The following is a 13960-nucleotide window of genomic DNA, read 5'->3' as shown; positions in this document are numbered from 1 at the left end:
TAAATTCGAAGCAATAAGATATACAAGATGCAAGGATTCTCCTATTAGGATCCTAAGGAATCTTCATTGGTGTGAAATGGGGCGCCCCTCCCTCGTTACAATTTATCAACCACAGTTGTGCTTGAAACCAGGTTTAAGTATCTGAAAGTGAAACTTTGACTCCACAGTTTAAAAACGTGTAGGCTAGGCTAAAATAGAATCTATCCGTGGGTAAGTATTTCCCGCAAGAATTCTAGCAAATTGAGGGAAAGTATGAAAGAACCAATCACTCCATCTGGATACTGAAATGGAGCTCATAATGACGCCTCTATTGGAGCGCGCACTGTCTCGAGCTTTTCTCCGAGCTTAGTGACGTCAGTTACCTCCTGGCAGCAAGCGAAGTCACTATCCGAGTGGAGGCTCTTGAAAGATACACAAGTAACCCAGTAGGAAAAGACAGACAGGGGAACACTCCCAGTAGGTACCGGGCACGTTAACTGTAAAACGGAATATTTTCCTCTATTACAGCGGAAGAGTAGAATTGATCTTACCCCGGAGCTGGGGGTAACGTTCGCGATACTCTACCGCAATGGATAGACTTTTAACTTGTCTAATTGCTGCGGGCAGCGTATTGCTTACAGTTCGAGCAGAAGTATTCAAAGGTAAGACTCATAATTTCTTGTGTAGTGTATTTTGTTTGTTTGTATTGCAAAAAGCACAGGAATTTGAAGTAGCCTATGATAACGGGTCTGTCGCGCTTTCCGTCGAAGAACGCAATTCCGAAGTTCGTTGTCTTGAAGGCAGTCCAGTGTCTCTAGCAGTACAACATCCAAGTTTTCTGGCGAAAAGCCTGTACCGTTATAATGTTACTTCCTACGCATTTATTGTTCAACAGAGAAACTCGTGTATGGCTAGTTGGAATAGGGTTGTTTGATGTCCCTTTGATCAGTAAATAGCTCTAGTGTAAACAGACCGACGTGCCCCATCCCAGCGCATTGGAAACTTTTAGAATGTAGTCAGCGCTGTGGTATGCTATTTCACCAAATACACTGTAGCAGAATGTCGAATTGTTCTTCCATTTTGGATTATGGCTGTACTCTGGCAAAATGGCAATTATTTACATGATTCATAACCACAATAGCTGAATAACTGTTAGGTACCCCTTGGCAGCTTGTTTTGGAGAGGGAAATGTTCCGTGCGTTACTTGGTTATTCATTTTGTCCAATGCTCCCGATGCTATTAATTTCACGTCCGTTTCAAGTTGGTATACCATATGTTTATTGAATGGAACATTTACTAATCTACACTAAGGGTGACGGTCAGACATTTACATTTACATTTAAGTCATTTAGCAGACGCTCTTATCCAGAGCGATTTACACAGACTTGTCTGAAAAGTTTTGAGATCCTTTGAAAGCCTAAGCTTATCAAAGCAAGCCGTTACTTTTTATAGATGCTAATCTATTTTAAGCAAGGGACGTCTAATAATCTAACTTCCTATTCCTGTTTATTGAAATAGACTAATTAATTTAGCATATAATACCTATATTAATGTAGTGCCAGAAGTGTCATTGCATATTGGCAACATTCCAAAGTGAAGGGCTGGGACAAATGTGTGTGGAGCGCTACATCTACACATTGATTGTTATACAGGTGCTTTGACATGATCTCGATTGCCTGTGTTTTGAATGGAAGAGAGCTGCATTTCGCACGTTTGAACTGTGACTCATCTGAGCTTCATAGGAGGCATGTAACTATGCATACAGCAGGCAAGCAAGCACATCTGTTTTATCCTCAGTCAAGCTACAGTTGGCCATGCTTTTCTTACAGTATATGTAATAATTAGGCTTAATGCCATTGGTATGTTGTGTTTAGTTATGCATCGGAGGATGATAGTTGTTTTGTTCAATGTAATGAAAGGTATTTTTGGTTTTTGCCCTAATGTGGTAGGCAAGCAAACTAACAGGCATATTTATTCAAATCTAATTTGAATACAACACAACTTTCTATATCCCCTTATGGGCAATTGGAGTAAGTTTTCTCACTCACATTTGTATCTAATTGATTGAGCCAGCCAAATATCTATTTTTGTAAAGGCTTCCATTTGCCTGGCACAATATTTTGAATTCCATGTAATAAAAATGTATAAATCCACTATTAGACAGGGCGTCCATGCTAGTTAACTACATCAGTAATCAGAGCTTTTTCTGATTATATGCATGTAAGTAGCCTTCCTACTAGTTTCTTGATTAGATCTGGGACACATAACACTGTCACAGCCTCTCAATGCCTTTACGTGTAATGCCTGGTGGTGGCAGCATTGTACATACCGCCACACAATGGCTCTCTTGAGATTCAGGATTTGGTCCGCAACCTCATCAAATAACTTTTTCCACCGCCATCCATATTAAAAAGCACAAACAGTCAAATATTTGTTAAACAAAGAATGATTTTCTAATGGAATGTAAATAACCATTTTGTTTACTTGCCAATCAGGGAGTACAAAACCAGCGGTGGAATTACAAATGCAAATTAAGTGAGACTTTAAAAAAAATGTAATGTACGTAATAGTTGTTGTTCTTCCAAAACATTCCCCACATTTATTCCGGATCCTAGCACTGTTATTGGTTTAAGGCGGTTCCATTCCCTGCTTGCATCAGTTAGTTATCCATGAAAAGTTAGACATACCACACGCCACTTTTGTAGAAGCCCACAGACATGTACTGAGTGATACACAGTAGACACAGATGGTTCAATGTCCAGTTTTGCAGTCAGTTCAAGCTGTCAAGACAAACACTATATCATCAAAATATGTTTCTTGAGGTGAAGCCTGAATGGTTATTCTCTTGCTTTGCTGGAAGTAGGGCTAAATTGTTAAATTAATATGATAGTTTGTGCCCTTGGCTGAGCTTTGTGTGTTTGGACACTGCACAAGGCCTGGCTGGAGTAAGTTTTCTGTAATGGACATTGTGTCTTGTGTGACCAATTTACCCAGGATATCCCCTGGCTCTCCCAGATGGATGATACCCCTGCGCTGTTTCTTCCGTCCATTCACTGCTATAAATATATTTTTGTCGAGCTGCAGACCTTTGGTACATGCTGCATAATGCACATTGTTCTTCTTGCTTGGACTCGGCCACACAGCCTTTCTGTGGTGTGTTGCTGTGCCTCTTTCAACAATCCAGTTTCAAATGATTTGTCTTGTCTTTTAAGACTGACTCCCAGCACACAGTATAACCAGTCAAATAGCTTGCTATAGAAACTGTAGAGTTACTGGTTCTTCATGTCGCCACATACAACCCAGACTGATGGAGCTTTGCTGGGACCAGTGGAGAATGAAATTAAAATCTGGAAAAGATGGAAGTGTTGCCCTAATAATGAACACACCGTCAATAATTAACTGGGATTATTAATGTCCACTATTGCATTTCAGTCATACACACCTAGCTAACCTGACACAAAGAAAGTCTTCCATGAAATTGCAACCCCCCCCCGAACCATTTTGCCTTCAAGCTACTCGGCTTTTGTGCTTTTTTTTTTAGCATCTTTCTGATACTTGCTAAAGGCCTAGTGATGAATTCCAGTCTGCCTCGCTGTATTTGTTGTGGCTGTGCACGGCAAACATTTCTAGCATTCTCCGACTCTGCATGCTCTGTTTTTTTCCCTCCCCAGTCCACCACCCACTCGGAACTAGCTGTGCTGATAATCCTGGTAGCTCGGTCAGGGCTTGACATTAACTTTTTTAATCACTTGTCCTTCTGATTTTATTATATATATTTTAAACTTTCCGAAAGCTGAAGTCACTTGTCCAAACAATAAAAAAGGTTTGTAAAACCATATTCCAAAAGGGTGACTGATTTTCTGTGCTTGCCCGTAGACTATGGGGGCGGCAGGGTAGCCTAGTGGTTAGAGTGTTGGGCTAGTAACCGGAAGGTTGAAAGTTCTAATCCCTGAGCTGACAAGGTACAAATCTGTCATTCTGCCCCTGAACAGGCAGTTAACCCACTGTTCCTTGGCTGTCATTGAAAATAAGAATTTGTTCTTAACTGACTTGCCTAGTTAAATAAAGGTAAAATAAAAAATACAACTGTAATTTCGCTCACATGCTATGGGAGGGATAAGAGGAATCATGACAAAATATGTTTAGCTGAGCCACATTTTTTTGAATGGCCTATTCCACTCTGGTGGAGCTCTGGCACAAAAGACAGGCCTAGGCTAAGACACTGTCTGTGTGTGCTGAAGCACGCAGAAGGAGAGTGAGACAGTCAACGAGCCTCATGTCTTGTGATGGGTAGTAAATCATCATGGGCTGCAGAGCCACTCTGCTCTCCTCAAAACTGGATAATTGTAAACTGGCAAGTTTGTCTCATCCTCCTCTCTTATTAGGCCTAGGCTACTATGTGTTGTAGGTACAGTTGAAGTTGGAAGCTTACATACACTTAGGTTGGAGTCATTAACTTGTTTTTCAACCACTCCACAAATTTCTTGTTAACAAACTATACTTTTGGCAAATCAGTTAGAACGTCTACTTTGTGCATGACACAAGTAATTCTTCCAACAATTGTTTACAGATTATTTCACTTATAATTCACTATCACAATTCCAATGGGTCAGAAGTTAACATACACTAAGTTGACTGTGCCTTTAAACAGCTTGGAAAATTCCAGAAAATTATGTCATGGCTTTAGAAGCTTCTGATAGGCTAATTGACATCATTTAAGTCAATCGGAGGTGTACCTGTGGATATATTTCAAGGCCTACCTTCAAACTCAGTGTCTCTTTGCTTGACATCATGGGAAAATCAACAGAAATCAGCCAAGACATCTGAAAAGAAATTGTAGACCTCCACAAGTCTGGTTCATCCTTGAGATCAATTTCCAAATGCCTGAAGGTACCACGTTCATCTGTAAAAACAATAGTACACAAGTATAAACACCATGGGACCACGCAGCCGTCATACTGCTCAGGAAGGAGACACATTCTGTCTCCTAGAGATGAACGTACAAAAAGTGCAAATCAATCCCAGAACAACAGCAAAGGACCTTGTGAAGATGCTGGAGGAAAGAGGTACAAAAGTATCTAGATCCACAGTAAAACGAGTCCTATATCGACAACCTGAAAGGCTGCTCAGCAAGGAAGAAGCCACTACTCCACAACCATCATAAAAAAGCCAGAATACGGTTTGCAACTGCACATGGGGACAAATATTGTACTTTTGTAGACATGTCTTCTGGTCTGATGAAACAAAAATATAACTGTTTGCCCATGATGACCATTGTTATGTTTGGAGGAAAAAGGGGGAGGCTTGCAAGCCGAAGAACACCATCCCAACCGTGAAGTACCTGGGTGGCAGCATCATGTTGTAGGGGTGCTTTGCTTTGCTGCATGAGGGACTGGTGCACTTCTCAAAATACATGGCATCATGATGTGGATATATTGAAGCAACATCTCAAGACATCAGTCAGGAAGTTAAAGCTTGGTCGCAAATGGGACTTCCAAATGGACAATGACCACAAGCATACTTCCAAAATTGTGGCATAATGGCTTAAGGACAACAAAGTCAAGGTATTAGAGTGGCCATCACAAAGCCCTGACTTCAATCCTATAGAAAATATGTGTGCAGAACTGAAAAAGCGTGTGCGAGCAAGGTGGCCTACAACCCTGACTCAGTTACACCAGCTCTGTCAGGAGGAATGGGCCAAAATTCACCCAACTTATTGTGGGAAGCTTGTGGAAGGCTACCAGAAACGTTTGATCCAAGTTAAACAATTTAAAGGCAATGCTACCAAATACTCATTGAGTACATGTAAACTTCTGACCCACTGGGAATGTGATGAAATAAATAAAATATTAAATAAATCAAATAACGGATACATTTAAAAAATCTCTCTACTATTATTCTGACATTTCACATTCTTACAATAAAGTGGTGATCTTAACTGACCTAAGACAGGGAATTACTAGGATTAATTGTCTGGAATTATGAGAAACTGAGTTTAAATGTGTTTGGCTAAGGTGTATGTAAACTTCCCACTTCAACTGTAGGTTGCACATTGCTAGATTAAGATGGAAATGGGCCTATGCGAACTATGCATCTTTTCCTAAGATTTCCTCAGATGTCTCCTAAATTTAAAAAATATATATATTTTTGACATTCGATTTTTCCATCTTGGTATAGGTTGCTCAATTTCACTTCTTGTCATTCAAAATAAATCTGTAATTGAGAATAGCATAGACTCTGAATTTCAATATTATTCCCATTTTTAAAAGCTTCAACTTGTGGACTTTTAAACACTTATTTTTTTGAGTAGTTTGGAAAATACTCAACTTTAATTTGTCTTTTAATGCTTTTATGATATTTCGCAATAGATTTTTATATTTTGCTATTGTTTTTTCTATCGCTTTTATTTTTACCTTAAGCCTCCCATGTTTTGGGTTATTAAAAAACACCTTAAACTTTTGATCGTGAAGTAGTCCATCAGGAGAACTCTAGCATGTATTAACTTGAAAGTGGCCTAATTGGCCAAGTCATATTCATATGAAATATAGAGAAACTATAACATTTAGGCTTCTATAACAATAAGTCACCGGAGTGTCTGCTACAAAAGTAGCTTTTGGCTATAGGCCCAGATCATTTGAGGGAGAGAACAAAAAATAATAATACTATTCTGACCAGAAGCATTTTCTATTTATTTAAAATAATTGTTTGCTTGAGTGGATGGTCAGGGGGCCGGAACATAATTACAAATAATTTGTAGACTTCAAATTGACCGCAAGAAGCCCAAACGGATTTAATATTTGACAAAAACATAATAATTTCAATCCTTGCTTACATTTGTATATGATCACGTGTCTCTATTATGCGTGAGGATACTTGAGAACAGATTTCCCAAATTAAAATGACTTGGAGCTGTTTTCCTGGTTGTTTTTAGTCTCTTTTTATGTCCAACAATGAAAATGTTAAATAACCATTTTATTTTATTTTGCTCAGAAAACTTGGGGGGCCAAATAAAACTACCCGTGAGCAGCCAGTTGGGGGAACCCTGAAGTATGCTATATCAAATAGGAATATAGACAATTTACTCAGTCAGCTATACACTGCCCTGCTTTGATATTGTGATTTGTGTCATTTTCTTTTCTTTTTACTTCTTACTATACTTTTTACTTATACATACATACATACATACATACATACATACATACATACATATTTTCCCCGGACAAGCCTTAATGTCGAGCCCTGTGGGTCGTGTTCATTAGGGCACACTGCTGAACAATAAAAACATGCCTGTTTTGGTTAAGTTCAGCTAGAGCTTTCTCGTTTAATTCTGTTTTCTTCAATTTTTGTGCCTAATGAACACTACCTGGCTAGAGGAGTCTATTTGCAGGACATTGCCCAGGAAGGCCTGGACCAGCCAGTGTTGTGGTTTAAAGTGCACAGGTATAGACAATATAATTACCCGTTAGAAGAGATGTTGAGCAAACAGGGCCCCCTCTAATTAAACTCCGCTCTTCTGGAGGCAGAGAGAGGGGGACACAGGGAAAGGCTGGATAACTCCTGAATCAGCCAGCACCGCCATACAGTGAGGGCAATAGGGAGACCAGGTGGTCCAGTCAGCATCTTGCGCTGTACACCACTGTCAGGTTTAACAAACCGCTGAGACTAAAAGAAGCTCTCTTATGATTACATATTCATTATTCCGATGGATAAAGGTGTTTACCGAATCTCGCTAGAGGCCTTTCTAGGTGACTGTGTCAGTCTAAGCACTCAGGAAAACAACTAATTAATTCACCAAGGACCACCCCTGCCCCACTTCCAAGCCAACAGCACAGGACTTCTACTATTACTAGGATGTTGTTACGTACTGTAGGCTGGGTATAGGCTGTCCTCAGGAGTGTGTGTTTTTGTGTTTAGTTTTTTTCCCTGCTTCCTTGCATGTTATTTTTCTGGAACCAGGTTACAGGAAGGGTGGCAGGTTAGTACACTGTTGCAGCTCTTCTTCTCTGTGTCCCTGCCTTGCATATATGAGAATATGACCACAGGCAAATCTCTCCATTACTGTCATCCTGCATCTGTGGCACTCTGTGGAGTCGTCATTATGGGTCATTAACAGTTTGGGGCCACGGTGTTCTTCTCAGTCATGTTCTTCTCCTCTGTGTTCCCCCTCCCCCTGCTCTAATTTGTGACCAAAAGTCATTGTTGCTCCTAAAGGAAGTTTGAGAAACAACCTCCCTTTCCGACCTTCCCGGCCCAGGAGTTTTCTGAAGGAAAGTAGGCCCACGTCTGCTTTAGCGTGGCCTTTCATAGAGCTGCAGTGAAAATGACAACATCAGGGAATGATTCGCAGTCTAGGGCATCATCATAGTTTCTCTACTACTGCGGAATCATTGGAGCCCCCTGAACCCTCCCCAGAACTTGTTTCTTGGATAAGTCATTTTTATTCCCCTGTAGTGATATTTTTAATAGTTGCAAAACCCTGATGCCCAGCACTAATCCCCATCATTTATTTCTGTCTCTGCTAAATGGGGAAGGTATGAATATTTGCTCAGAATGCAAGGATCATGTAGTGACAATTTATACTTTTTATTTATTTTTTATGATGTTTTAATTATTTCTCTTACTTTTCACTTACTCTGCGGGTATTTATTGCAAAGCAAGCAGAAGGGAATTTTAAAAAATACAAATAAATCTTTGTTAGTCATTTTAATTGGGGACGTTAAAAGGGGCAGCATTGCGTACCGGCTGGTCTTTAGCTCTGCAGCGTGATGAACTGTTTGGATGTTGACTGCTGAAATTTGCAGCTTAGCGTTGCTTTTCAAACTGAATTCCACCCCATTAGCAGAAGTTTGTCACATTCATCATCCCATTTGTCCTGGGTTCTCTCCATGTCTGAAAGACTTAATCAGCCATCTTGTCAATGGTAAAGAGACACCGATTAGAGTGAGACTGATGGAAAATTACAAGATGGAACTAAATAGCCAAGCTGTGTGCGGCCTTTATGGTTTACCCTAGATCTCCCAGCTTTTTTCTCTCAGACATTTTTTTGGAAAAATAAATAAAAATGCTGCTCCATATTAAGTTTGAAAATCTCCATTCCTTTTTGCCACAGAGCAGCCTTTTTGAAGTGTTTGACCTCTGTCCTAGTGTCAAACCCAAATCATATGACTTTAATAGCTCACAGCCTGGTCTCAAGGCCTTCGTCTTAAGCCAATTTAGGTTTACACTGTGTTGGGCTGAATGCCACGGCCCTGAGCAGGGTGAGACTGGCTCAAGGAGGAACATTTTAATGGTATTAATGGTCCCATCAGCATGTGGTCACATTGAAACTGTCAGCTCTCAGGGGCCCACTGGAAACACCAACAGGGGGAGAGAAAAAAAGCTGTGAAACCAAAAGCAGGCAAAGCCAGCTCTTGTAGTAGAAGCTTGTTGATGTCGCGTTAGACTGTTAGGTCTTTACTTGAGGTTTTAGCAATTTAAATAACCAGCTTTAATGCGTGTAACCCCCCCAACCTTTTTTTTTATTGAGCATGCAGCTGTGCCAGACCTCTGACTATATTAACACGAGGCGTTGTTAAACACAGTTTATTAGAATCCAGGACTAGACGTTCTCTGTTCTCGGTCTTAGCCGTCACCCTAATTAATTTTTCCACCAACCCTGCGACAGCAGCAAAATCTTCCCCAAATATAGATAATGAAAGGATTTAAAGAAGAAACGACTCCTATGAAAAGCAGTCAAAGCTCTGCTACTAGTTGTGATGCGTTTTACGGTTGATCTTAAAGTCGCACCAAGCCACTGGAGGGGCCCGCATGTCTTCAAGTGGTCGGAGAACTTCTACAAATCAGATTTAGAGGAGGCTTAAAAATCCTAGCACGATAGGGGAGAGGCGTTCTGCGAACAGAAGCCACAAGGGGAACATTGAGGTAAGAGCTTGCTGAATGTGCAAGTACAATCTTAGAGGGATTAATCGATATGAGGGTCACCGGCTCGCTGTATTAAATAATGTTGTCTTTCAGTCGCACACAAACCGTCCTAATCCTATAGCCGCCAGCCCTGTCTCAACACATGGTGGACAGATATTAAAACAGGCCAATATTAAATCCAGGCCAGCACAAAACAATAAGCCAAGAGAAAATGATACGGCTTAAGAATACACCCGGCAATCAGACAGACCTCTCTCCACAGGTCAGAGGAATTAAGGGGTCATCTAAATTATAATCTCCCAAAGGAGGGGGGGCTCCAACAACAACTTTTCAACCGTAGCCTCACTGAAGGATTGTGATGAATTAGCATTGTGTTTAAGATGCAGATTTAACATTTACTGGAACACGCTAAAATATGCACATATCACTTTAGATTTCTCAGCGGTATGTACTCTCCTCACTCCAAGTTGAGTGGATTCCACACAGTGTAGGAAGGCCTCTGGAAATTCTCTAAAATCTTGAAATGTGTTTTCAAAGGAGTGGAATGTAAATATTTTATTGGGGTATTATAATTCCATCTTTATCATAATTATCATAACAGCTGTCCTTGGAGCTTGTCCACGAGTGCTGCTGTGCTTTATTATAATATCTGTGTGAGTTAAAGTGAGGGAGATGAAACAGAAAGCCATTAAACACCACAGGCATTAATGGGGAGAAGTGGTTAGGGAATTGGATATGTGAACAGCAGCACGCTGCCCGAAGGGGACAGAACTGCTCTCTTTATCCCCGGGAAAGGTACTTAACCTATATTGCAACTGTAAATATTCATAAGTGGGTAATACGTAAAATGTGGAGTTAGACTCAATACATATCTAACATTAACTTTAAGGAAATGGAGTATGAAATTAAGTCACTAAAGTGACATCGATCTTGTGACTGTGGGTTTGGGGCCCATCTCCCTGCGTGTATTTATTTACATGCAGTGGAGATTTGGTGTTGTCGTTGGAGTAATTTCTGAGCCTGTTTATGAGTGTGGTGAGTTTTTGGGTCAGTGTCTGCCCTGCTCCTGTCCTCCACTTGTAGCTGTAAGTATTTCTGGAAATAATGAAGTGGTTACCCCGGGGTGACGGCAGCACCTCCTTTACCTCCCCATATTTCATCCAGGCTGATTGATGAGGTTCTATATGTATGTCATCCGTTTAGATGGGGGAGAAAGTGAGGGGCACATTTTTCAAGAACCATCCGAGTCCGACAAGCCCCCAGTGGGTTGTGCAATGTTAAGTGAGGTTAACAGAACGCTTAAAATTAGAGCAGTGTGAGCCTTATAGGGGCTAAACTAGTTATGAAGTTGGGCAAAGAGCACAACCAAAGCAGACCAGGTTTCTTGAAGAGATGGCATGTGTTTTCTGTTGCAAATGGGAAGGTAGGCTGTAACTTCCTATTGATTGATGGACACTCTATGGGTAATCTTCCTGAAAAGGGATCTTTACTTTTGCTTTAGTGTTTTTAGACACTTCACTTACTAATCAGGATTGGAGCAGTGCTCTAGCTGCAGACTTTAGCATAAATGCTTTTCCAAATATCCATATTGGTTCCAGCTGTACACCCTCAAGGAAAACAAAGAATGATGGATAGGAGAACTTATAGTGGGATACACAAAGTACCCTGTGGAAGGGTTTAAGATTCTGGATTTTCCCTTCTTAGACCCAACAAATTGATGGCAACCTAGTCCCAACAAAGCATTGGTCTTCCAGCAGATTTCCCCAATAGAAGTTTATACCTCCATGATAACCAACCCAGCTCCGGCACCAGTGCATTACCTCGCTGGTAGCTCCACGAGGTTCACTGAGAAAGCTCGGAAGCATGAAATAAGCCCCCCCCAAAACAAGATAAACGAGGCAAATCTCAAATGGCCAAAATCCAATTGAATCCAATTTGGCCAAATCCTTGCTGCTTGGTTTTCAGATCGGTCTAAAAACACACTGTGTGGCATTGCTTGGCTGATATACCAAAGTCTTGTTTTGTTTTCTTAATCTTCCTCAAGTTTTGCTTTCTAATCCCCCTAATCCTCACACTAAATAGAAAAACAAATCATCTATACCCAGACAGAAAAAACACAGCTTGTGAAAGTTTTTCTCTGGCCTTTTGTGCAGTAATATCAGAGGAGATGGATGCTCTCTGATGATTCACTAAGACCGACAACTGTTCATATTGTAGGTTGACTCTTTACTGCCAAACTGGGAGATTGGAGGCTGGCTGGCTGGCGGGGTAGCACAGCCTTGTACGCAGAAAGACAGACAGGGAGACAGAGGGGTCTTAGATGGTTATATGGACTGCTTTGCTATTGAGATTGGCAGATGGGAAGGCAGGCAGGCCAATAGACAGTCAGCGAGGGGAATAGGGTAGGAGGCAGAGACAGGCAGGCAGGGCTGGTGGCAGGAGACAGAACCATGGAGCCCCGGGCCTTTCCAGAGGCACTGCATTAACAGGGACAGAGCTGGTATGGGGGGGGGGTGGGTTCCATCTCAGAACTATTACTGCCAAGTCTGTGACACGTCAACTCATCTGGGGTGAGCTCTCCAGCATGGAGCCCCTCTCATGGATGTCTTGGTAGAGATGTGGTACTGTGCTTTCACAGGTGTCGTCTCACCTTTCAGTGTATTTGTCATCAGGGGGGGTTGCTGATTTGCAACCTGGCGTGTCAACAGCTAAATCTGTTCAGAGTTTAGAGCCAGCAGAGTTCTGCATTAACAACATTCTGTATCAGAGACAATGTCTTGTCTCTACTCCAGGGGTAGGTATGTTTCACTGGCTTGGTAATAAAGTGCATAAACTGGGTCATTGACCCCACCCACCCCACCATCCCCTTGCCTGAAGTGTTGACACCGCAGCCCCCAAAGAGAACCCAGCAGGCAGTGAACTCTCTCATCCTCACCCGATGCCCATCTAAACCCAGACAGCTCCCAACCCAGCCTTTCCAGACGGGGGGGCATGAGGGGGACAGATTGAGGATTTGTTGTTGCTAGCTTTTGCTAACTCACTAAAACCACTGCGACCTAATAAGCCCTCTCTCTCTCCTCTCTTCCCCACGACTCCTCTCTAACCATTTTACGGAGCTAAGTGCGCAGCAATCCAGAGGTGATTGGGCGTAATCCTTTAGCGTGGGGGAATATTGTGTGTGGAAGTGAGTGCTGCCGAGTGTTGAGATGCAGCAAGGCAAATAATGAAGGCATGTGTTTACCTATAATTCCCTTCACCCAGGGAGATGGATTAGTGCAAACGGAGAGCTTGTTGTCAGATTTCTTAAGTTGCCTTCAAGTATGAAGCCCCTCCACACACACACACACACACACACACACACACACACACACACACACTGGCCCCCGCGGAGGGTTTTAGTGTGCCGGGCCTGAATAGGGGGGTCTTTCATGCCTAATAGTCCAGAGACTGAGTTTTCGTCCCCCCGCCCCCCTGCCCCGGCAGCCATTATAGCCCTCTTTAGTCACCAGAGGAGAGGCAACATCAAACAGCAGGAATCGCCTCATACTGTATAAGCTCCCGAGCTCCGCCAAGCATTGCACACATATGCTACTTTTCAAATGGAACACCGGTGTTACACTAGTGTATACAACTCTTATGTTATACTAGGGACATTGCTTCCATAGCTATGACTGACAGTGAGGACTTGTGAATAGTGCTGTTACGGAGACGAGAGCCAGCTGCTCATAGCTGGTTGATGCATTGAATGAAAAGTGTTCCTATAAGCCCATGTTGCGCAACATTTCTATAGGCAATGCAATTGCGTGAGAGAAAAGTGTTTTGATGGCCTCTATTAAAAAGAGGATCCTATCAGCTTTCAATAGGCTAGGAGTACTATATTGATTTCTTAATATTAAAGACATTGCTTTGCTTTACAACCGGAGTAGCCTACCTGGCTGGCATGACAATGAACCGTGGGAAAAGCGCCCTCCATTTGCTATTCAAGTGCAAACGGATGTCTTTTCCCTGAGTAGCTAATGCTGGGCGATATGGCCAAAATATCATATCACGCTATTTTTCC

General features: G+C 41.9%; 1 protein-coding gene across 50 annotated transcripts in view; it reads left to right on the top strand.

Annotated features, from left to right (window-relative positions):
* The first annotated feature begins 292 nt into the window (after positions 1 to 292).
* The window catches only part of LOC118382678 (receptor-type tyrosine-protein phosphatase mu), a 321821-nt gene continuing 308153 nt past the window's right edge, over positions 293 to 13960 (top strand). For 40 of the 50 annotated variants that reach the window (XR_008105268.1, XR_008105127.1, XR_008105158.1 and 37 more), the window contains exon 1: positions 293 to 641. Coding sequence is in view for 1 of the 50 variants with exons in the window: in XM_052503964.1 (XP_052359924.1) it covers positions 569 to 641 (73 nt within the window). In the remaining 49 variants the exon portion in view is untranslated. The remainder of the gene's footprint in view (positions 642 to 13960) is intronic. The other 10 variants (XR_008105325.1, XR_008105341.1, XR_008105331.1 and 7 more) reach the window with 5 other exon arrangements.

The sequence above is a fragment of the Oncorhynchus keta genome, chromosome 4, assembly GCF_023373465.1.
Source record: "Oncorhynchus keta strain PuntledgeMale-10-30-2019 chromosome 4, Oket_V2, whole genome shotgun sequence".
Classification (NCBI taxonomy): Eukaryota; Metazoa; Chordata; class Actinopteri; order Salmoniformes; family Salmonidae; genus Oncorhynchus; species Oncorhynchus keta.
The sequence above is the reverse complement of the archived record's forward strand: the minus strand, read 5'-3'. Positions and strand labels throughout refer to the sequence as shown.